Below are 25,171 nucleotides of genomic sequence, written 5' to 3'. Positions count from 1 at the left end.
TTCTTTCTCATTTTTTCACTGTTTGAGCTGATTTTTTTGTGCTGTGTGATAATTTTGAAAATATTTATAGAAGAATTGCACGTTTAACATATATTGAATTACCTGCTGTCTAGGAGAGTGAGAAAAAAATTTGAATACAAAGTTTTATAAGGGTGAACGTTGAAAAGATATATTTTTGAAATATATTTTGCATACATTTGGAAAATAAAAAGTTATTATTTAAAAGAAAAAAGTTATCCTGGAGTAATAGAATATGAAGGAATACTAGAAATAGAAAAAATCCACAGATCACTATCTTACACCCAGATCAAAGAGAAATTTTTGCAAGAAACACAAAAACAAAAACAACTGCACAAACCAAATAATGCTGGAACTACACCTAGAATTGTAATTATCAGCCACCTGGTCCTAGAATATATACTGGAAGTCAAAAAAAAAAACTAGTCCTGCAATCAAAAATATATCTTACAAAATTATCCATAATATTGAATGAAAAAAATGTACATTCAATGTACCTGGAGATTTTCAGGACTTTGTCTTGACAGAACTTAAATTTAATAGAGAATTTAACATATAACAGCCATTACCAAAGGTCATTTTCAGGGAACTTAACGTGGACAAATCATGTTTTTAATATGGAAATATATATCTTATGTTTGAGATTGACATTAGTAATTTCATAACTCAAAAAAAAGATTGGAAAGAACAGAGTTGAGTATGCTTTTTTTTTTTTTTTTAGCATATCTTTTTTTTTTTAATTATATATTTTTTATTTACAAGATATATGCATGGGTAATTTTTCAGCATTGACAATTGCAAAACCTTTTGTTCCAATTTTCCCCCTCTTTCCCCCCCCACCCTTTCCCCCGGATGGCAGGTTGACCAATACATGTTAAATATGTTAAAGTGTATAAGTTAAATACAATATATATATACTTGTCCATATAGTTATTTTGCTGTACAAAAAGAATTGGACTTTGAAAGAGCGTACAAGTAGCCTGAGGAAATCAAAAATGCAGGCAGACAAAAATAGCGAAATTGGGAATTCTATGTAGTGATAGTCATCTTCCAGAGTTCTTTTGCTGGGTGTAGCTGGTTCAGTTCATTACTGCTCTATTGGAACTGATTTGCTTCATCTCATTGTTGAAGAGGGCCACATCCCTCAGAATTGATCTTCATATAGTATTGTTATTGAAGTATGTAATCATCTCCTGGTCCTGCTCATTTCACTCAGCATCAGTTCATGTAAGTCTCTCCAGGCCTTTCTGAAATCATTCTGTTGGTCATTTCTTACAGAACAATAATATTCCATAATATTCATGGGTATGCTTTTTTCTTAAAACTGTCTAGGAAAAGGTAAAAATAGTAATTATGATATACAAATGAGGTGGAGAAGAACTGACAGAGGCATTAGAGGGGGAAAGAGATCTAACAAGAAGTGTTTTGAAACATTCAAAAATGTATAAAGAAATCCGGGGGAGGGAATATGACAACGTGAGGTATAGAAGGATATATATATATATATATATATGTATATATATATATATATATATATATATATATGTGGCACTAGGACAAGGTTTGTAGATTAATGGGCAAGAGATAAAGGATAAGGTGGGACATAAAAGAGTGTATAGAGTTATGGTAGTGAGACAAGGCATGCAGATTAATAGGAAAAGGATAAAGGGGGAGAAAGTGTGTCACAGGATAAGGTGGAATACAAAAGATTGTTTAGATTTATAGGAGTGAAATAAAGTGTGTAGATTAATGACAATGGGATAAAGAGGAAAGAAAAAAGTGGGAAGAGAAGATTAGGGAGGGATCCATGAATGAGGGAAGGTTAAGTAATTGTGTGGCAAGTTAAGGAACAGAATTAAAGTAGAAGAGTTAGCAGGAATAAAAAGAGATTTGCACAAACACTGTAACAAGGATCAGGAGTAGAATATATCAGGGAAAAAATGTGGAGGTTGTAATTATTGATTTTAGATAAAGTCAAACAAAGATTCAATGGAGAAAAATCTACATTCTATGTGAGTCATATTAATAGTATTTTAGATTCATGTTTACTTACATATGGATAAATGCATATGTAAACATCTGAGTAGATGTATATGTGTGTGTAATCATATGTATATGTGGAGGAGTAAATATATAGATAATCTCTTGGGAAATGGGGGAGAGGGGATGGTGAAAGGGGAAAAAAAATAAAGTAAAAAGTACACAGCAGAGAACAAATGAATAACCTTCAAGGAAGCAAAAAGAAGATGAACACTCATGAATATAATATCTTCTATTATGATATATGCTTTCTAAAACTGGTAATTCTTACATATTTTGAATCCTCCCTGATGTTCTGCTGGGCACAATTTCCCCTCTTCCCTCCCCCCCAAAAAGGGAAAAAAACACATCTTTGGACAGATCTTGAATTTCCTTTTATTGTGAGGCAGATTTAAGTACATGTTGGATTTTTATTTATTTAAAGAAGTCTTGTTTATGCTGGACTAGATGCAAAACAATGAAAGATTGGATATCTTAGTAAAACAAAAGCTAAATTTAAGTCCTGTCTTAATGATTTACTATTTATGTGACCTTGAGCAATTTGCTTCCCCTTTCTGGCCTTCAAGGGTTAGAGTAGGTCACAGTTTCAAAATCAAATGTCTTCAGCCATTTAGTTCATTTAGTACAACTTAGAACTGAAAAATAATTTCCTCTTCACAATACTTGATCAAGTTGTTTTGTAGACTTGGGTTGAAAACTTCTAATGAGAGTACAACTACTGCCACCTACTATACTCTGTTGTAGTCTTCAGAAAGCTCTAATAATTAGGAAACATTTGCTAATATCAAATCCAGTATGCCTTTTGGTAACGGCTACTCCATTACTCTAGTTTTTCTTGGGGCTAAGCAAATCAGGTCTGATTTCTCTTCCACCTGACAGCTATTCAGTTACTTGAGGAGAGGTACAGAATAGTGTGCCTCCTGAGTCTTGTCTTCTATTCTTGGTTTCCTCATGTGATTCTCCTGTGGCATAAACTAAAAGTCTTTACTATTCTGTTTGTACTCCTGTTTGTTCTTAACAGCATCAACATAGCAGTGCTCTCCAAGGCAGAGGGAGGACTTTCACTTCCTTATTGCCAGATGCTGTGCCTCTTCTAATGTAGCCTGCATTACCTTAAAAGATTTTACTAACATGCAGTCACATTGAGTATTCTCTTTTAACTCTAAATTTCTTATCTAAATATTGGATAAATTTATTTGATATATATGAAAACAATGATTAATATGTATGTATATAATCCTGAATTTCTGGTAATTTAAATACATCTCTGTTTTTGTTGCTGTGGTATAATAATTTTTCATCTGTGTATGTATACATACATATGTACAGATACACACATGCATAAAATAATCATTTTAATAACATTTTAAATTTTATTAAAATACTTTTTCTCATGGACCTCACAGAAATGATCATTTTCTACATAGAATACAAAGAAAAGGGACTCCATATGAAAGAAATCATGACTGTTCACTATGTACAAGTTTTTCCTTAAAGTTTATTTCAAATGTAACTCCAAAAGTACCTTGGCTTGTCTTTGTACTCTTCTGTGTTTCAACTCTTATTCTATGCATTTTTAAAAGTAATTCATTTGATATTCTTTTAGGGGGAATTGTATCAAATATAGTCAAGTGTCCTTACATTTGACCATTTGTCCAATGTCTCATTCTGTGAACTCCTAAATCCATCAATTCCTTGCCATCATTACTATTCTAGAAGTTGTGAATATTCATCAGTCATATTGATCATAAATTGTTTTTGTTAAAATGTTGTAATCATTCTATAGTTTGTCTTCTTAGTTCTCCCTTCACTGTACACTGGTTCCATATTAAAATTTACAAAGCATTTTAGGATAGAAGTATATACAGTTCAGAATAATTATATACAAGTGTTCAAGGTAATTTTAAATAACAAAACCTAGTAATTTTAATTTTTTCAGTAGATATTTTGAGTAGGGTTCTTTATTGCATTGATATTTGATTTTACAATGCCATTCCCTTAAATTTATAATTTTGGATATTGGGAATAATTTAAGAAGGAAATTAATTATTAATTGATGGTAAACTAGTTACTGATTATAATATAAGCCTTGTAGAGGTAGAACAAAAAATTATATTGAACCTAATTTTTTTTTTTTTTTTACCATTACTCTTGAAATTTTGTATGTCATTTTGAACTATTTCTGGATTGTATGTATTAAAATATATTTTTGATGTATTTGAAATAAGTAGTCTAAAAAGCTATTTTTACTTAAAAGTAGTTTTTTAAGAATTAATTCACAATTCATAGATATAACCAGGATTAACTGAATATGGAAAGTATCTGTTACACAATTTAGGTTTTTCATACATTTATCTAAGCATTACGAAAGTACACATAGCTTCAAAGATAGAGATATTCCAATAAAATTAATTTTTTAAAAAAATTGGATAGCATTTGGAATGTGGTTCTCATAAAAACTGCCATTCATATTTTTTTCTTCTTCATTTCATAGGGTTGGTCTTGCTGTAAGAGAAGAACAACAGATTTTTCTGACTTTTTGAGCATTGTAGTAAGTAATTCATATTTATTGTAATGTTTATTTCATATAAATTAATAATAGACTCTAATTTTCCTCTATGTTGCTTTAAGATTATTTAATAAAACTTATAATATGGGAAAAAAACTTCTATATTGGAGAATTTAGATTTGAATATTTACTATAAACACTGACAGTCCCATCTCAAAGTCTTCTTGATACCAGCTTATAAAAAGGAACCTTGGCCTTCTCTTCCTTTGTTAAGTGCCAGTTGGAAGGTTATTAAATTTTATTAGCTATTAATTGAAATTTGTTCTCTATTGTAATCCTAAAGAAAAACTGGAAAAAATGTTAGTTTTGGAAAAAACATGATTTTTTAAAATCCCTTTTTGTTCTTATCACTGTGAATTCTTCATTGCCCTTTATCTCTCCAAATCAGGAACATAGACTTAACTATCAGTGAGGAAATATATCTTTGTAAAATAGAATTCAAGTAAGTCGTTTTTATAGAATAAAGGATATGACTTAAGGAATTTAAGAACTCATAAAAACTAATACTTTGGGGGGTACATGTAACAGATTTTGATTGAATATGGCACTATAATACTAAAGTAAGCATTTTTATTAATAGGGCTGCACAAAGGGTAAGCACAATGATGAGAAACCCCCAGAGCCTGTCAAACCTGAAGTTAAGACTACCTCTGAGAAGAAGGAGTTGTCTGAATTGAAACCTAAATTTCAAGAACACATTATCCAAGCTCCTAAACCAGTAGAAGCAATAAAAAGGCCAAGGTATATACCCCATTAACAGTTGTGTTTTGTTGACATGCTTAAACAATAGCATTTGCTCCTAGTATTTTCTTTCATTTCCTTAGATTATTGTATAATAATATTGAAAAGATGTTTATGGACATAGAAAGTTTTCTCAAAATTTTTAATAGGTCGTAACAGTTTTTTGAATGAATACTTGCCTTTGTTGAATCATGCACATGTCTCTTGGATTTAAGTATATTCATTTGGGCTACAAATAAATAAATTTTAAAATTTGATAACTATAGTGTTCAAAAATTCTCTAGCCCAGATGAACCAATGACAAACTTGGAGTTGAAAATAGCTGCTTCACTAAAACAAGCACTGGATAAACTTAAACTGTCATCTGAGAATGAAGTAGATAAAAAGGGTAAGAATTTTATCATCTTGCTCTGTAAATTAATGGGGTTCTAGAAGAGAAGGAAGCTAGTAAAAGTTTACTGCATGTAAACTATGAAAGTTACTAGAGAAACAGGACATATGGCTGAGGCAGTTCATTCAAACAGTTGAAAATTTAATGAAAAAGTACAATCTATTAATAACTACTAAGAATTGCATAAAGGATGTGAAATTCTAGAACCATTATTGAAAAATGTATTTTTCTTATGAGTTATTAGTGGCTAATATAGTTTTTAAATCCTTTTAAAAATCAATTATTTTGTTAAGTATTATTATTCTTTCATCCTTTGTAATGTACTATATGTATTTTCTCTTTTTAATTTCCCTCTTAAGATAGTATTGAGTATAATACTGCATATTTCCACAGTAACAAATATATCTTTTAAAATTTGTTGGTAAAACTTATTTAAAAAGTCCAATTTTTGAGTTAAGTTTTGGCCACCTAATAACTTAGTTTAATGCTATGATACGTAGGTTTTAATTTTTAACATAAATTTTAGGAAAAAATCTAATATGATTGAACCTTGATGAAGATAGACATTTTCTAAGATGGGGCTGAAAGATAAAAATGTTAGTAGATTAAAATGCTTTTTCTTCAGTATACTTAAAAAGATCCCTTCATATTTCAGACGAGGACAGTGATGAAATTAAGATTGGGACTTCATGTAAAAACGGTGGCTGTGTAAAGGTAAATTACTTTTTTGTAAAATTTAGAATGGAAGTCACGAGGATTTAAAATTACACATTTGTAGAGGTGAATTGTTTTTTTTTGTTGTTGTTGTTGTTGTTTGTTTATTTGTTCATTGCAATTTCCAAAATTAATATATCATCTTCATCAGTCTTTTTTCTCACTTGTTCAGAAAGTTTGCAAAGGAACTTGTTTTGGATTTGGAAAGCTAGGAAAGCTAGATTATTGGTCAGATCGACATTTAATGAGCCATAGTTTTGCAGGACCAGCCTTGAGAAATTAAACAGATTTGTCTATATGTCAACCTGGTAAATAAGACACAGATGTGATGTGGTCTTAAAAGAAAGTCACTTAACCCCTGTAGCTGTAGATTTAAGGATTGTTCACATGCTTTGGCTTGTCATAAATCTCATTTAAACATGTTCTGCCCTCTGAGACATTCAAACTTAAAACACCTTTATTCAGATTCAAAAATTATTTTATCAACTTGTTGATAGCAGTTTTGTATATTCTATATATAATAAACAGCATCTACAAATTTGTCTTGCATAGAGAATTATAGAAAATTATATTTAAAAATATTTAAAATTATATTTAAATTGAAGATAAATATTAGTTTCAAGTATGTTTTTAAATATGAAAAGGCATAACTTTTTTCTTACATTATGAATACACTAGACATGTTACTGAAAGCATCCTTCATTTTGTGTGCATTATTAATAGCCTTACTCAGCTTCCTAAGTTATTCCCAGACCCTGAAAGAGTTTTATTCCTTCTTTCTCCTTGAACCCCCACATAACCTTGCCCATGTTCCTTCACATTAATCATTGTTCTACCTAAAGCCCAGAATTGCAATCTCAATATGTTACTTTCTTCAGACTTGTGTGATCCTTAAACAAACTAAGGTGACTGATTTTGTTGTGTTAGGATTAATCTAGTTAGGATAGACCATCATCAGGTTGATCATGGTTCTGAATTTTGGGGAGCCATTGCAGCTCATAAAAAACATCTAGTAAGTTAGGATTTTTGTTAATTGAGGAGAATTTGCACTGATGGGAAACTTTGAATCCTTAAAGTAATAAAAAGATATTGTAGCATTTTTACTTGATGACAGGATTGCAAAAAATTCTCATCATCTTATTTTTGTGTAACATGGTCTATATTTTCCTCTCTGTATCATTTATTATTGATTATTTTAATGAAGCCAGCAAACATCACCTTATATAATATTTTTAAGGCTTCCAGTAGGAGAAATGGGCAGTCATTTTAGGACTTCTGGGTTAATTTGGAGACATAAGTATCACATTATGTTTCCTAATTTTATGAATGTATCCAGAACATTCTGTAATTTTTTTTTTAATTACTAAGTTTAGTCCTGATTTCTTAGAATTAAAAAATAAATGTTTAATAATTTTAAATATTTATGGTGTTCAATTTTGAGTATCTTCTATTCCTAATAATAGATTTTTATATTTTTCATATTTTAAAATGTTATATTTACCTAGTATTGTCACTTTGAACTCCTTTTTTTTTGTCCTTCCCCATCTCCAAAGACATACCAAGGTCCACAGAGTATAGAAGAAGTTTGTATTTTTCATTCTGGAGTCCCTATTTTCCATGAAGGGTAAGTATGACAAAACTTAAGCACTGTACAAATGAAGTGCCACTTTAAAAATTATCTGTTGTCTTTTTATTGTTCTTCAAAAATTTCTAAAAGTGTACTGTCATTTATTTTCATTCTACTTTTTTTTTCATTATCTGCTTGCTGCTAGTACTTTGCTCACTTTAGTAATGTAAGATTTAGCTGTTTTTTGATAATTCCCTATTGTAATAGGCATTGTTTAAGTGGTCAGTATTAGACTTTGTGATATGAAGGAAAAAAATCTAAGGGGTACTATATTGTAATGCCCATGCTTAGCAGTTTTCAAAAGAAATTAGTACAGAAGCCAGATAGAATTTTCTCATTGCTTGCAGTAAGATCTTCTTTATCTATCTTATGTTCTAATGGGATCTCTCACCAGTATTAAAAAATTAAAGTTAAGCAGGAAAAAAACAAAAAAGAATCTAGTTCACTTTGTACAAAATGATTTTTAACACTGAAACTCCTTGTTGGTTTTATATTAGAGATTTTTTTAATGGGCTGTTTAGATAGTGTTGTATATATGAAATTCATATATATGTATCCCAATATAAATAAGATTTTTAAATGGTGACTTAAAAATAGATAAATTTAAGATAAATATCTTTTGAAATATGTGATACATTAACATATGATTATCATTACCTTATTCTTGCTAAACTTTCAGTAAGTCTTTGAGAAAATAGTTAAGTCTAAGTGATATTTAGTTGTAATATCGTATATGTAAATTTGGGATTTTGATCATTCAAAGGATGAAATATTGGAGCTGTTGCAGGAGAAAAACTTCCGATTTTAATACATTTTTGGCCCAAGAAGGATGTACAACAGGGAAGCATTTGTGGACAAAAAAAGATGCTGTAAGTAGATGTTGATTTCATGTCTTTCAAGATCAGAGTAGTTTTAAGTAAAATAGCCTGGTATGACTAACAGTTACAGCACATGTATTATTGAAGTTTATAGTAGGTATATCTTTACTTGATTTCTTGTGTTCAGTGTTTAGGCCTTGGTCAAGACTAGAACTTCCACCTACATCTCAAAAGGATAGCTCATCTAGTATTTTCTTCTGAAAAGTCCTTTGTGGCAAAACTGTTTTATTTTCCAAAGGCTAAAATAAAAACTAAGCAAGTAATGCTATATTTTCATCTAATGTATTCAGTAATTTCTTAAAATATACAAATTATATTCCCAAGGCAAATGAGAATTGATTTCATTAGGATAGAATTTAAATCAAATGCTACATAAATAATTTGAAAGCTTACATAAAAATGTTTTCCTAGAAAGAAATTTAAAATACACCTTGAAAATCTTTCTGGAAACTTAGCCAAAGTTAATGTGTTTTATCTAAAAAAAGGGGAAGGATTAAGGGAATGAGCATTTAACTAGCACCTATTATGTGCTAAGCATTCTGCTAAGCTATTTTTAAAAATATCATTTCATGTTTTCTTCACAATAACTCTTGAGAGGTAGATTCTATTTTATCTCCATTTTACAATTGAGATAATTGAGGCAAAACAGAGGTTAAATGATTTGCCCAGGATCATAGAGCTAATAAGTGCCTGAGGCCAAATCTGAACCCAGGTTTTCCTAATTCCAGGCCTACTGCCTTGTTCATTGTATCTCCCGCTGCCTCTTGATTTTATTTTAAAATTTAATAATTTTTCTTCTTGTACTCATAAATTATCTTTAGGAATTAATTTTCCTTTCTCTTTTTTTCCTGGATTTTCTGAAATATTAGCATATAAAGATATTTAATAAAATTGTTTCAGATGTCTTATGTAATGTGTTTTGAAAATGCTTTGCGAAACTTAAAAGCACTATGGAAATAACAACTATTATATGAAGGTAGTAATTAATCCTGGGCTCTTGAAAACTGTTAATAGTAGAAACAATATTAGCCCTTCCAAATTCAACTAAAGTGGAAAGATTTTGAGTATGGGCATGGTGACTGATTTTGTTGTGTTAGGATTAATCTAGTTAGGATGGACGATCACCAGGTTGATCATGGTGCTGAATTTTGGGGAGCCATGGCAGCTCATAAAAAACATCTAGTAAGTTAGGATTTTTGTTGATTAAGGAGAATTTACATTGATGGGAAACTTTGAATCCTTAAAATAATAAAAAATTATTGTAGCATTATTTTAGCATTTTTACTTGATGACAGGATTGCAAAAAATTCTCATCTTATTTTTGCATAAAATGGTCTATATTTTCCTCTTTGTATTGTTTACTTATATTTTTTTTTCATACTGTGAGAAAATCCTTCTTTGTGGATTCTATTACACCCACAGTCATCGTCATAAGGCATTCAGTTGGTAGTTGTATGTGGCACTGTGTCCAAAATATTCTAAGTTTCTTTTTTTCTTTTTTTTTTTTTTTTTTTAATCTTACTACAGGGGAAAAAAGTTGTTCCATGTAGACATGACTGGCATCAGACAGGAGGTCAAGTTACTATTTCGGTATATGCTAAAAATTCACTTCCAGAGCTTAGTCATGTAAAAGCAAATAGTACAGTGGTGAGTATAGTAATATGTTTTGGTAAATTATTACATTTTGCTCTTACTGTCTTTATACCTGGTGTTTTTCTAAATCTAAAAAGAGGAATAAAATTGACCTGAAGTTACATCTTCAGCAATATAAGTAAATAAGATTTTTATCTTAAATCTTTAAAATTATGATTTTTATTTAAGTCTTTTTGATGTGATATTTGAAAAATTATTTAAAAATTTTTACACACTCAGTGTATTTGGAATCTGCTAAAAAATTTCTGAAATAATCATGATCTAACTACCTTATTTGTATGTAATCTTCATCAAGTACAATGGTGCTTGTTTAATATTCGATAATTCACTTAAAATGTTCCTTGTGTTTTCTGATAATTTTTTTAAAACCAGAAGTTTTTCATTAGTGTTTTCCTAAAATAGATTTGCTTAATAGCATTCTGAGTGGTTTCAGTTTTGTTTATTTCAGGAAATCACAGATCATTTCATAAGTTTAAATATTTTTGTTTTCTTTTATATTAGAAATTATTGTTTAATATTTTCCTACTTTATTTCAGTTAAATATCCACATTGTATTTGAAGGAGAAAAGGAATTTCATCAAAATGTCAAATTATGGGGAGTAAGTATTCATTTTTCAGATTTTTTTTTTTTTTTTGGCCAGCTTACGATTTACAATTCTGAAGTAAAAGAATTACTTAAGTATCAATATGACATAGCTTAAGAAGTTTGAATTATCACCATAAATTGGAAATAATATCTTTTCCCTGACTTTTTTTTTTTTAATCTCAAAAATTATTCCACTTTACTACTTTTTTTATTTGTTTCAGGTTATTGATGTGAAGAGGAGTTTTGTAAATATGACAGCCACAAAAATTGAGATCACAATGAGAAAAGCTGAGCCTATGCAATGGGCAAGGCTTGAACTACCTTCACCTAAAATACAAGATGAAAAAAAAGAAGATATAGCAGATTGAGAGCAAAGTTGTGGGGGGGAGGGATGGGATATTAGCTATTACTTGTTTTGAGATTACTTATACTGTGTGGTGAAGTGGTGACTTGCTATTGTAATCATATAGACACATATATATGTATGTGTACACATACATGTTATTAATATGGCATTCCAGACCTAGTTGAAAATAAGATTCCTAGAAACCAAATCTTTTCTTATTTTCCCAGATTCCTTTGGACTAAATGGGGAGTGTTCTTTTTTTCTAAATATAGAACTTAATAGAATTGAATTCCTGAGTCAAAAAAAAGCTTTGTCCCTTTAACATCATTCAGTACTCCTCAGTATCATAGTCATGTTAATGGGAGAAACAGGAAAGGGGCATTTCCCGTGTTTACTCATCTCACTTTCTCTGTATTCCATATCACTATAGTTCTATGGGATATTAGAGTTTTGTTCAATTCTTTTTAGGTGTTTGGGCATCGTAGTTTTAGGTGGGGGGAAGGGCTACACAGAAGAAAAACATTTTTTTTTTTTTTTTTTCCTTTTTTAAGTTACCTGAGTCACATATTACATGGTGTAAGTAAATTAGGCCATTTAAATAGGGTGGACAGTTTTTTTTGTTTGTTTTAAGGAGGATATCCTTAGAAGTGATAATAGTAATGAAAGGAGAGCCTTAATTTGTCAAAAAAAAAAAATAATAACTGCAGCTAGCTTCCATGTACTAATTCCATTTCTTGACAAGCAGCCTGATTGTTACTGCTAAGATTCATTGGGAATGGATGGGGAAAGAGTTAATATACAATCTGAAAGTATCAATTTGGTCCTGATTTATTATTTTATATAAAAAATTATGTTAAATTACTTTCTTGTGTGATTATTTAAAGATCTCAGTTCTTTTAATTTGTGTGTGTTATAGCTACACTATTAACTTATTTACATCATATGAATTCACCACTCAGATTGGTGAATTTTATTGGAAACTATTTTGAAAGATATGGAAATTTTTAAAGAGGACTTAAGGGAAAATGATAGCTGCCTTCAGATATTTGAAGGACTATCATGTAGAAGGCAGCAGCAGTTTGTGTCTTTTCTCTGTGACTCCAGAGGGCAGAACTTGTTACAAAGTAGATCTACTTAGAATTTAAAAAAAAAAAAAAATTACTGAGTTTATTCAGAAATGAAATGGACTGCCTTGTGAAATGTAATGATTTTTGTAATAGTTGGATGTGTTCACAGTAAATGACTGTTAGAGATGTTAAATGGGGAATTTATTTATACATATGAAATATTTGCTTGGGTTAGTCTATGACCTCTATAAGGTCCCTTTCATCTTTGAAATTCTGTTTTTAAAGTATGGCTCCACTAGCTATGTGACCCTGGGCAAGTCACTTAACCCCAGTTGCCTCAGCAAAAAAAAAAACAAAAAAAAAAAACATATATATAGCTCCACTCATTAAAGCACTGAAAATAACATTAGTTCAATACAAAGTGAAAATGGATTTCACCTTAATAATAATCTAAACTTTTAGGTAGATTATTTTAATCTGGCAAAAACCACTTAAGGCAAATGATAAAATATAGCTTATGTTTTCTTTATAATTTTTTTTTCCTTTTTTTTTTTTTTTTTTTTTTTTTTTTTTACTATTTTAATAAGAAATTATGTTTTGGGATCTTTTGCTTACACTTCATTAAGAGTTAAGCAGTGTGAGTTAGTATATGTTTAGTGAGATTTTAAATGCTAATTAGGGTATCCATTATAACATTTTCCATCATGTTATGCAAGCATATTTGAGGAAGTTTTTATTTTTTAACAATCTTACTTGCAAAGTAGACTTGAAAATTTCGGGTTGAATATTACAGTTAAAAATGCTACAATTGGATCATTATCATAAATCTTTAGATTCTTTGTTGCTAATATCTTTTATCACAGTACAATTTCGAAAAATGGTTAGCAAATAGATGAGGATTTAACATGTCTAGGAGTGATCTTTATAAGCATATCCCAAGATAATAGGGCCTTGAATGACATTTTTGAAATCAAAGCCATCATAATTTAGAGCTTGAGCTCTAATTGCCTCATCAATCACTGTTTCTGTGGAACTAACTAATCCCTATAAAGTCATTTCACTAACACATCATGTTTTCAAAGAAACAGTCAACAATATTAGGTAGGGCATGCCTATGTTATACTTTTTCCTTTATCATGTACAATGCAAATATTTCAGTAAATAAGGCGGCTTGAGATTATATGCATAGGCTTTGGTAACAAGTGATGAATGTTCAGAACATGAGGTCATTTAAATTGATAAAACATAGATTTTTTATTTTTAAATCTGCCAAGCTACAAAACAATTTCCTAGAGTTGTATCATCACAGATGACAGTAGTAACATCAAACATATGGCTTATTGTTTTGCAATTTTAATAAATATTTTTTAAATTTTTCCATACCTTAGTTTCTTTGTGGTTACGATTCTGTGCTGATTTACAATTCTGAAATCCTCCACCTTGTATAGAGTTGAGACCATCAGTAATCAAGAAATTAATATGATACAAATATACTGCAAATGAATTTTTCAAGTTAATGTTTTGTTAAAATCTGGCTTTACTGATGCTGTTCACCTTAGAAATTGCATTTTGATGGATATTAATTCACAAATTTGCACAAAGAGCCCTGCTAAAGGCAGAAGTTGAAATTCATAAGATGGTGGGTGATTTAAGGAAATCATTCTAAACCAAATTATAGTTAAATATTTGTGTATTTTACAATTTGTTTCTTGTTATTGATCCTGGACATAAAAAAATCAAAATGTTGCTATGCTTTACACTAAGTAAATTTGTGTAAGCAAATAATCGTCCTTTTGGTGACCCCAACCATTTTTCTAATTTTTGTTTGTTTCTGTCCCTGCTCTGCCATCCATCCTATTCCAAAAGGAAATAAGAAAACTTCACTAACTTCTGACTAAAACTATACTTCTGAAGTTTATCTTGTACTACCTATTTTGTGCTATATCGGTCACAGTAACAGGCTTAAACAAAACAAAGAATACATTTAACTTAAGCCAGATTTGTAGCTTTATCTAGAATCATTAGCCAAACTCACTATTTTATGGTGAAAGATGAAACATTTTTAAACTTTCTGTTCTTCACTAATTCTTTCTAAAAAAATTTGATTTCCTTTTGTCACCACATCATTGATAAAGCTTTCAAATGGAGATATCTTGGGAAAGTTTAGTTAAAGGCAATTTTATCAGCATGGTTCCTTTTTCTGTAATGAATTTGTAAATATTTGTAAAAAATGTAAACCAAAATCAACTATAAATGGCCATTAAGTCATGTAATCTTGTCAATCCTATCTTGTTACTGTTGAAAGACCTGTTTATCTAGTCTGTTCAAATTTGTTACATTTTTATAGTGGCATACATAGAACTGTAATACTACTTCAGTATTTATATATTGTGTCTGAGATTTTAATTCCCTTTTTTGGCTATGAGCTTATTTGGTTTCAGAGATTTCCTTAAGGGAAATCAGTATTCAGGCTCATTTTTTTCTCCTGAAATAAATGTTTTCTGTGGTCTGGCATCATTTTGAATATAAGTAATTTTCTTTTATTGTAGTAAGAGTTGGTTACTTATTTTCCACAGTTTGTGATTTAAAAATCTTTTAAGTTTTACCTTTGGAGTTAGGGCACTTACGTTACCAAGTCACCATTTCAGCAATTTCTTGGTTTTATTACAAAAATTGTCAATTAGCACAGTATTGGCAGTTACCATATCTGTGGCCTAGAATAATAAATGCTAAGTATAAGTTAAGTATAATGCCTTCCTTTTATTCCCTATCCAAAGATAATTTTAAGTAAAACAGCTTCAGCTTTTTACAGTTAATATTTGTGAGTGTCTGGAACACTTTTGTGTGACCATTATGCCATCATCTACAACAAAAGCCTTTTCAATGCTGGTTTGTTTTTTTTTTAATTATGCATGTTTGTCTAATTCTCTGCATGAGGGGAGATCATGAAATATTTTTTTTTAAAGAATTAAGTTATTTGTTAATTTTTTAGGTTTTCATTTTCAACAACCACCACCTTTATTGTCTGTGTTGAAGCAATATAATAAAAAATTGTGCTCCTGATTTGTGATATTTCTCTAATCATTACAATAGAATGGTTTTAATAGCCTGACTCTTGAAGAGGCAGCATAATTTGGCAGAGAGCCAGGCTCAGTCCAGGAAGAATCTGGCCCCTTCCAACTCTATAGTTTCTTTCATTCTTTGATGGATTGATCTTGTCCATCACCACAATAATGTGTACTGCATTGAATAAAATTGAATTTGGCTTGCCAATTGGCAAACACAAGTCAATATACAATTACATAAGGATTAAGTTAGTGAGAAAACTGCAGCTTTTTACTCTGGAGAGCTCTATGGACAGGTGATAGTTATCTTCACATATTTGAAAGACCCACATTGAAGTAGAATGTTACTTGTGATTCTAGACAGCAGGATATAGAACTAGAGGAAGACATGATGGTTTGGTGTAAGGGAGAACTTTCTTAACTGTCTCATGGAGGATGCTTTTAAAGTGAAGTAAACATATGTTTTGTTTTCATTACTTAGTTTTACAATTAGAAATACTTAAAAGAACCCCAGAGAAACTATGTCTAATAAGTTACCTACTTTATGTATAAAGGCCATGAGTTTAAATGATTTAAGGTGAATAATTTCCTAAGAGAAGGGTGGACGATAATATAAATTGTTCCAGAATTTGATTTAAAATTTTTGACATTTTTTTTTAATTCATCTTTCCATGAAACTCTGATTGGTTGGTGACCTTTGTTTCCAAAGAGGACCAAAATGACCACGTTATGTTGAAGTCAAGGTACAATGTGTCCGACTATGACTAATAGGACCATTATGAGTTCTGAAGTCACTACAAGAAGGGCACAGATAATCTATATGTAAATTTGGATTGGAGATGTCTTGTTTGTACATCTCGGGTTTCTTTTGAGCAGCCTAATGGCTCCTACACTTTCAGAGTTTCCAAAATACTGAGATAGCTATGGCAATGCACATATTGGCTTCATAATCTATGTGTACATCCTTGAAAAGTATATTGCCAAAGTAAGTGAACTTATCTACAACTTTGAAATTTTGTCCATTTATTGTAAACACATTGAACACTAGATAAAATGATTCTGTGTTCTAGGCATTCTTCTGAGGACTGGAAAACATATAAAAAAGCAAGACAGTCCCTGTTCTCAAGGAATTTATATTTTAATAAGAGAAGAGTGAAGGAGGTGGCATAATAGCATGATAATAGTTGACATTTAATACTTTATGGTTTAGAAAGTATATTTCATCTGAACATCACTATAACCTTGTGAATCATACTCCATGTCAGAGATAATTGTCTATAAATTTTACTGATGAGGAAACTGAAGCTTGAGTTAAATAGCACAAGAAGGTTCAGAGACAATATTTGGACCCCCTTCTGGTTTCAAATCTAGTGTTCTATATATATAAAGACAACATACACCTTATATGTGTTGGTATATGTGTGTATATATATATATATACACATATATATATGTACGTAGATTACATATTTAGAAGTAAATATCAGTGAATCTTTACACATGTGCAGCTACAAGTAGAAATATATATGCATACATCTCCTTATTAAACTCATTGTGTGGATAATACTTTGGAAAATTTTTTGTTATATATTCTAAATTACTCTGTCAAATCCCTTATTCGCTTATTTCATTATGAGTATAATATCTTTAAATTTCTTTTTTTGAATCATCCTGGGATTTTCTTTTTTTGGTCAATTTTTCCTATAGCTTTATGATTTCTGTCAAATCTCCAGAATACTTCCTTCCTCCCAACCTCCACCTCTTTTCATGGGATACTTTTGTTTCATTTTGCTTTAAAGTGTAATATTCATTGTGCTGTGGTCTTTTATGACACTTGTTCAGTTTCCTTTTTGTCTTTATTTGGTAACTAGTCTCATGCCCATTCTTTCTCATTTTTCTTTTTGTCTTTCTACACTCTTATTTCTAGTAGTATGTAGCAAACTTTCCTTCATATTTTTATACATAGTTTTTGATACAAAGCTCCAAGCCAGAATAGCTTAAGCAGGGGTATATTGGCAAATACTTAACAAAGAGCTTTATGGAAAAAAATGTACATAGGACACTTTTCCATTTAAACTGCATAGTTAACATTTTCATTTTCATCAATTTTGTTGAAAATTTTAACAATTGGTTCTCTTGAGAGCTGGTTCTAACTAGCTCCAGCATACTCCTAAAATTCCAGCCACGGGTAAAAACCTTTTCAGGAAAAGGCTAACTAGAAAAATATTTCTTGGCTTCCTTTCTTTGAGCAATGTAGCCAGCTATGTTATTCTCCTCCTGCTCCCATCCCTACCATTACTTCTTCAGTCACATACAGTCCCTTTACTGAAAGATGGTCAAGACTAATGCTTTCCTCTCAGAAGTTTTTCCCTTTTGTGAAGGCATTTTGTTTTCTACCCTTGCTGATACAGATTTATTTTAGATTTTTCACTTCTTATGAGACTTTTTGAAGTAAAAAAGTTAAACCAGCTCCACAATTTGCCTTTATTCTTGTGGCAGTTAGATTGGCATAATGAATAGAGCATCAGACCTGGAGTCAGGAAGACTTGAGTTCAAATCCAGCCTCAAGATATTAGTAGTTTAGTCCTGGTCAAGTCACCTGTTTGTCTCAGTTTCCCCATCTGTAAAATGGGGATTATAACAGCACCTACTTCCAGAGATATTGTGAAGATAAAATGAGATTATAAAGTACCTGGCACATATAGTAAAACACTATGTAAAAATTTACTACTATTATTGAATATATTCATGAGGATTAGATGAATAGAAGCATAACTTAAGCCTTCTGAGTAAACTCTTTTGAACTATTTATTATTTTATAGTTTTCATCCTCATTATGGCCTAACTTTTCTGCCCTAAGAATAGAAGTCATTTAACACTTAATTTTGTGCACAAATAAAACAAGCTATGATCTCCCAAGAAATAAATTTTACACAGAAACTATTACCTGAAGTTCATGATTTTTAAGTTACAGATTGTCATCTGTCCAACTGGAGTCTGGGAAAAACAGTGATGTCCATCTCAGAGTCCAAGCAGCCATCTCTCGTGCAGAAGGACCTCATTCGCTCAAAAAAAAGTTGGAGAGTCTGAGATCAGCACCACAGAACACCCTTCTCCTGGGCTACTTTGCTTCTAGGTGGGATCACTAGAAAGTATTAGTTGGCACTACTGTGTTAAAATCAAACAGCTGTCGTCAGGGCCCCAGGGTGCATATTGTCTCTGGTCCATGCTTTTCTCTCTTTAGCAAGTATCTTAGCAGAATGTAAATGATTGAGCATAGTCCCAGGGAGCCATAGTCATGGAGAGATGTTTCCCTTTAAGACCAATATGCTCAACTTTTCAATGAAATTGTATTACATATCCCTTGTGTCAAAAGTTTCCATCCTGCAGGAAAGCCAGATTAATGGAGATTGCCTCACTGCTACATCTAAATGCACCCCAAAAACTTTGATATCTAATACTTCTCAAGGATAAGGCAAACACTTCCACTTATGAATATTTGGTATTATTAAGGCTTCAAATAAAAGGGTTTTATTTACTTTATAAAATATTCCACAAATATAACTGAAGAATTTGTAATCAAAAGCTGGGCCACTCCTTCCTAAAGACCTATATATTTACACTTTTCATTGCTTACCATACCTCAATGAGTGATGCCCCACAAGGGGAAATGCGGAGTTCTCCCTTCTATAAGCCATTGTTCCACTGCAACTATCCTAGGCTCCTGGCCAGTGTTATGTGCTATATCACAATTATCTGCTCAACACAAATATTATGATACTTTTTGGGGCTGTTGCTCAATTTGTCTCAAAATTGCTGCTGCTTGTTATTTAGCTCTAGTCAGAAGATGGTGCTCATTGCCTGCTCTAAAGCAATTGGCCCATGAAGTGAATACTCAGACCTTTGCTTGACTACACTCCTGTTCTGCTCTTTCACATATCTCAGGGTGCTTCTACCCTCATTATTGGTGGTGGTGGTCCTTATTTCTTAAAGATGGGAATCAATGACATCATGAAAGTGATGTTTTCTGACTTTGCTCATAACTTGGATGTAAGTTATTTACCTCATTCTCATTAGCAGATATTTAATGTATTTGTATAAACAGTATTTCTCACTGGGTCTTCTGAGGGAAGAGTAATGCTCTTTTGTTTTTACTTTTCTAAGACAGCTGGGGTGAGATTTGTAAATTATACATTGTTATATAAAAGTCTACAAGGGGACGTTATGGGAAGTACAGATCATTCCTGTCATCTAGTCTTATGCCAGTGACTCCATTTAATTTGCAAAATTTAAATTATTAAAAGTTTCTTCCCCCTCCTCCTGACTTTCCTCTTAATGCTTTCTTTAGCCACAGTATTCTTACATTTACTTATGTTCACCATGAATGCCACAAGATAAATAAGTAGTCCATGAAATAATTGTTTTCTTTTTTTTTTGCTTATATGATAATGCCTTGCCTGAGAACTTATTTATTCTCTGAGTGTAGGTGGGCCATTCCATAAATTCATTATGCATTCTGTTTTCACTTTTGGTAAGAATGTGCATCTGGATATAGTTAACTCTCTTAACAGTGTAGTATGCTTTCTAGAGCCCCCAAATTGGGGTGCCAAAATGTACTATCTAGAGCCGCCATGCTGGGGTGACAAAATATACCATCCAGACTAGCGCTCTGGAGATTCTCAGGACCAGGCCAAGTCTTTGGTCTTAGTGGAGGAGTGAAAAAGGCAGGAGACCTATGAGGCTGGTCAAAGATGGAGTCTGTTTATTTCAAGTCCTCTCAGCCCCTAAATACCTTAGTAAAATTATGTCACAACACGACACTGAGCATGTGCCAACTATAGAACCATTACATCACCACAGCACACTGTTCAAGCTATATAAATGCCTCTCTCTACATTAAGTAACCCTTGACTTCTCAAGAAGGATGAGATGCCCCAAGGGGAGATGGGGAGCTGAACTAGACATTGTCAACAAATTCCCTCTGGGCTGAAGGGTCTTATACCTTACCCAGAGTTCCCCCACAATCTGCAGAGTGTACACTTATTCTTCATTGCATAAAAATTGTACATTGAGAGTACCAAATAGTTAATGTCCTTAGACTAAGTCATGGCTTTGTTTGGTTGCTATAGTTTAAAAAAAATAAAAATATTATATAGAACAGGAAAGCGTCAAACCAACCTTCGATGATGAGTCTATTAGTCCTTAACTATTCTGATTCTCTCAAAAACAGGCACAACCTGAAATTGCACTATTATTCAAACCTTTTGCAATTTGGTAGCACCTATTAGAATTTTATCTCTACAATGTAACCTTTGAAAATACTATGATGAAATATCATGCCAGATTTTAGTAGCCAGATTATGATTGTTTTAGTTGGAGGCTAGACATTTATTGAAAACTGACAGAGGGAAAAAGAGGCTTAATGACATTTTTTAAAAATCACAAGCCCACCTCAGGATTATAGACATTTTACTCAAAAACAATGTGAAGCAGCTAGGAGTGTGTGGTAGTCTTAGTGGTATTAAAAAAAAAAAAAAAAAAAAAAAAACAGTTTGCATAGAATTAATCAAAGGAGGAAAGTATCACATCTTATCTCTCTAGTTCCATGAACATAGATATATATAATGTCTAGATTATCTGTTCATAAGAAACAGAGTTGCCCTTTGGTAAGAGGAAAAGCCATTAGACAAATTAGGTTTAGGGTATCATGATACAGGGTGAAGATTTTGAAAATATTATTTCTAATAATTCATAGTTAAGAATTCTAAATACCCCTTTGTGATCATACAAATACTATCACTGGAGCAAGCTTTTAGAAATAACATCCTGCCCTAAGTGTACAAAATGTAAGACCTTTAAACGTGCTTTCAACAATTCACCTTATAATAGGAGATGGCTGTGAAAAATGTTGATGGTAACAACCCATAAAGGAGTGGGGTCAATGACCAAACCTGTGCAAACAACCTGAGCTTAATAAATACTTCTTTCCATACTTTCAATACTTCTTTGAAATGACTCCAAATCTCATTGATTTTATAATCTGATAGGAGGAATGGGAAGAGTTCTGGAAAATTCTGCAGCATCTCTACATCATTTCACCAACTTGGAAATCCATATTCTGGTTCAGAGAACATAAATTTCTATTATGGCAATGAAATGACAGCAGATTTAACTTCAACCACATAAGAGACTAAACTTACCCTTGGTCCCATGTGTTTGCCTAGTTTTCATTTCAAGGACATAAAATTCTTATTCAGTGAAAGTTAAACAAAAAGTTCTACAGAATGGTAAGAAAAAAGGTATTAAAAACTTTTTTTTAAAAAGCCAAATATTGACTAATAATTACATATCAAATATGAATTAGCAGTGTAATCAATGTCAAAATAACAAGCCATCAACTGTAATGCACTTCTTTCCAGGAAAAAATTCTAGTCTAGGTGGATAGTGCTAGCATTTCCTATAGTTCTTATTCCTTTGGCAATGTTACTTAATAATCCTCCCTTTCTGCCAAAAATTGTAAAGACCAAATTGGTCTCAATTTTTCTAATTTCCTGAATAACCTAACAGGACCATTTTGAGAAGATACAGTTTTCCACAGAAGAATTAAAGAGAAAACTTAAAAATTGATATAGATATTAAAATGATGGCAAAAATAATCTCATTGGACAGCTAGATGGTACAGTGGATAAAGCACCTAGGCTAGAGTCAGGAAGACTCTTTTTTCTTCTCCTCTTCCTTCTCCTTTCTCTATCTCTGCTCACATAGTAGTTGCCTCTGCCACTGATTTAGAATCCACATCAAACTCCCTTCACTATGAAGGATTAAGCCTGACAAAAACTGCTGGAGCTGAAGGACACTGCCTACTGGCTGCATATTCAATGAGATTGATTGGATGAAGTATTTCTCAGTATTGAGTCACATGATCCCTGTTCTCAGAGCTGGGACCCTGGGGGAGGGGGGTGTCACATGATCTCTGGAGGGATAAACTTTGAATCCTAGGATGCAGGAAGTTAGTGAAGTTGCAGGAAGTGATATAATCTGTGGGAGGCAGACATTAGTGACCATTGGTCAAGGATGATTACGTTCTTTTAGTCTATCCCATGAGAAGTCTCAAGGCTTTTGCTTTTAAATCCTGGACAAGTTGGAAGCTAGTCAGTTTTCAGGAGCACATGGTGGGAGTTGGGATGACTCTGAGGTATGGCTGGGCCTCTCCCTGCAGGGATTAAATAAATGCTTTCTCTTTGTACCTGAAGACGTCTCTGATTAATTAATGTGGGAAAGAGGATCTTGTACCCCTCTTACACAATATCAACTTCATCCAAGCCACCCTACACCATGTAACAGTATGGCAGAGATCATGGCAGTCCTCTTCTACACCATGAAGTACAAACCCTAGTCCCGAGAGCTACTTGTGGACAAATACTTCAACAAAGTCAGCTGCTGCCATGTCTATTAAATCTTGGGCAATGGGGAACAGTTTGAGAGCTCCATGGCCTTCACAGAAATCTACAAGTTGGATAGTATGGTAGCCATCCTTGACATTACCATCTGGGCCAGAGAAACCCTGACCCATTACAGCACCAAGTGAAAGTATGCCAGAAATGATGAGAATCCTTTGGGTGGAATGCAATCATTCTGGATGGACACTGTGGGAGACCTCTGCAAGTCCTTTCATCAGGATAAGCACAAAGCACTGGCTGTCATTGCCAAGAAGTATAAGGGCAGGGGAATCTCAGGTGTGGAATATAAAAAATTTTAGCATGGGAAATTCCTTCTAAAAATCTGGCAGAATAGGTCATTGAAGAAATATAAGGCCAAATCCAAATCAAGAAGCTTCTAGCACCTTTTCCAAAGAGGACGCCTGCACAATTGACATCACCAATATCTGGGTGCTTTCTCCCTCAAATTATAAATTTGGAGACTAGACACCACAAAACCTATAATAAAGGACTAGTCAAACTGGGGCAAGTCAATAATCAGTGATTGCCCTGGATGGAGACATCAAGAATTTCCTTTTCAGAATTCTTCAAGGAGCACACACCGATCACTTCATCGAGTGTTTCATTGCATAACAGAATATGGTGATCATTGCTGTGAGCTGTGCCACATGGGACAAGACCATGTGACTACCTTTTTCACCAGGGACTTTGACCAGATCTGCATGGCACATTTCAGAACACCACCAACTTAAATGGCTCACACTGCAGGTTGTCCATTTGTGAAGATGGTCTTTCCCAGATGGCTCTTAAAGATCTTGCCATGGTCCAGAGCATTCCTATTGTGACAGTCTTTTACCTGAGTGATGCTGTGGCTACTGAGAAAGTAGTAGTTAGCTGCCAACATGAAGGGCATCTGTTTCATAAGGACCAGGCATCCAGAGAATGTAATAATCTACAATAACCATGAAAACTTGGCCAAGTTAAGGTGGTTCTTATGAGGTTACTGGCAGTTTAAAGATTGTGGGAATTCCCTTCTGGTCAGCGCAGATCCTTTGTGAAAGAATTCATGAACCTGAAATATTGAATGGCAAAAGGGAAGTTTGTTGTTGAATGAGAAGTCAGCTTTGCTAGGAGACTGGCTTCCTCAATGGCAGAGAAATAACAAAAGGTTTTTTGCTGGAAAAAAATGTCTTCACAGCAGACAGGAGTCCTGGCAGGCAGCTATGCTCCATTCTAGACTTCTATAAGGATCAGGAGTTTAGAAATATCCTTTAATAGGAGATCTGAGGCTCAGGTTTCAGGTTGAAAATAAAGCCAATCTCTCTCCCTCTTCCTCCCCCAGGCCTAGATACTCACTTTGGAGTTTTAGTCACTCAATATCAGGCTCAGATCTCCCAAGAGAATGGGGGGATGATTTGCCTTAAAAAGGCCCACCCTGAGAAATATGTTCTCTCATAGACTCTATGGAGCTTGGGAGACCAGGAATCTCCCTTCTTTTACAGATCAAAAGAGATCACATTTTCAGAGTGATAATTTTACAGATTAAAGGGAACACGGTTTCACACCCTTCTGAAGAGCAAAGATGACCAGGTGACTATGATCAGCACTGGAATAACCCTCCCTGAAGCCTTGGCACCTGCAGAACAGTTGAAGAAAGAAAAGATAATATCCAGGTGCCTGACCCTTTACAATTAAGATCCTGGATAAGAACTCATTCTTGAAAATGCTTATTCAACCCAAGGCTGCATATTGACTGGGTGATCATTACTATGAAAGTGGCAAAGGAGAAACTGTGGCTGCTGCCATGGTGGGTGAATCTGTCATCACCATTGTTCACCTAACAATTGCCAGCAACCCAAGAAGTGGGAGGCTGGCAGAACTGTTGATGTTTGGCACCAATAGCTCCCATGGCCGTCAAATTGGCCATGTCATAAACCTAAAATTTCTGCTGGTGATTCCAGACCAAAATAAGGGATGGGGAAGAGAGAAACATTTCTATAACTTTAAATACATTGAATAACTGAAAATAATAAAAGT

The 25,171-nt window shown here is 32.7% G+C and overlaps 1 protein-coding gene and 1 pseudogene across 1 annotated transcript in view; both read left to right on the top strand.

The window, feature by feature from the left end:
* The window catches only part of CHORDC1 (cysteine and histidine rich domain containing 1), a 29,970-nt gene extending 17,705 nt beyond the window's left edge, over positions 1-12,265 (top strand). Inside the window, exons 3-11 of the mRNA XM_074303951.1 lie at positions 4,553-4,609; positions 5,208-5,368; positions 5,653-5,756; positions 6,415-6,473; positions 8,027-8,097; positions 8,864-8,969; positions 10,506-10,625; positions 11,168-11,230; positions 11,439-12,265. Of these exons, the coding sequence (XP_074160052.1) occupies positions 4,553-4,609; positions 5,208-5,368; positions 5,653-5,756; positions 6,415-6,473; positions 8,027-8,097; positions 8,864-8,969; positions 10,506-10,625; positions 11,168-11,230; positions 11,439-11,585 (888 nt within the window). The 3' untranslated portion in view covers positions 11,586-12,265. The remainder of the gene's footprint in view (positions 1-4,552; positions 4,610-5,207; positions 5,369-5,652; positions 5,757-6,414; positions 6,474-8,026; positions 8,098-8,863; positions 8,970-10,505; positions 10,626-11,167; positions 11,231-11,438) is intronic.
* A 9,057-nt stretch (positions 12,266-21,322) lies between these two features.
* LOC141563199 (transketolase-like) lies at positions 21,323-25,171 on the top strand (annotated as a pseudogene).

Source organism: Sminthopsis crassicaudata, chromosome 3, assembly GCF_048593235.1.
Source record: "Sminthopsis crassicaudata isolate SCR6 chromosome 3, ASM4859323v1, whole genome shotgun sequence".
In the NCBI taxonomy this organism is placed as follows: domain Eukaryota; kingdom Metazoa; phylum Chordata; class Mammalia; order Dasyuromorphia; family Dasyuridae; genus Sminthopsis; species Sminthopsis crassicaudata.
Note: the sequence above shows the minus strand (reverse complement) of the source record. Positions and strands in the feature narration are given on the sequence as shown.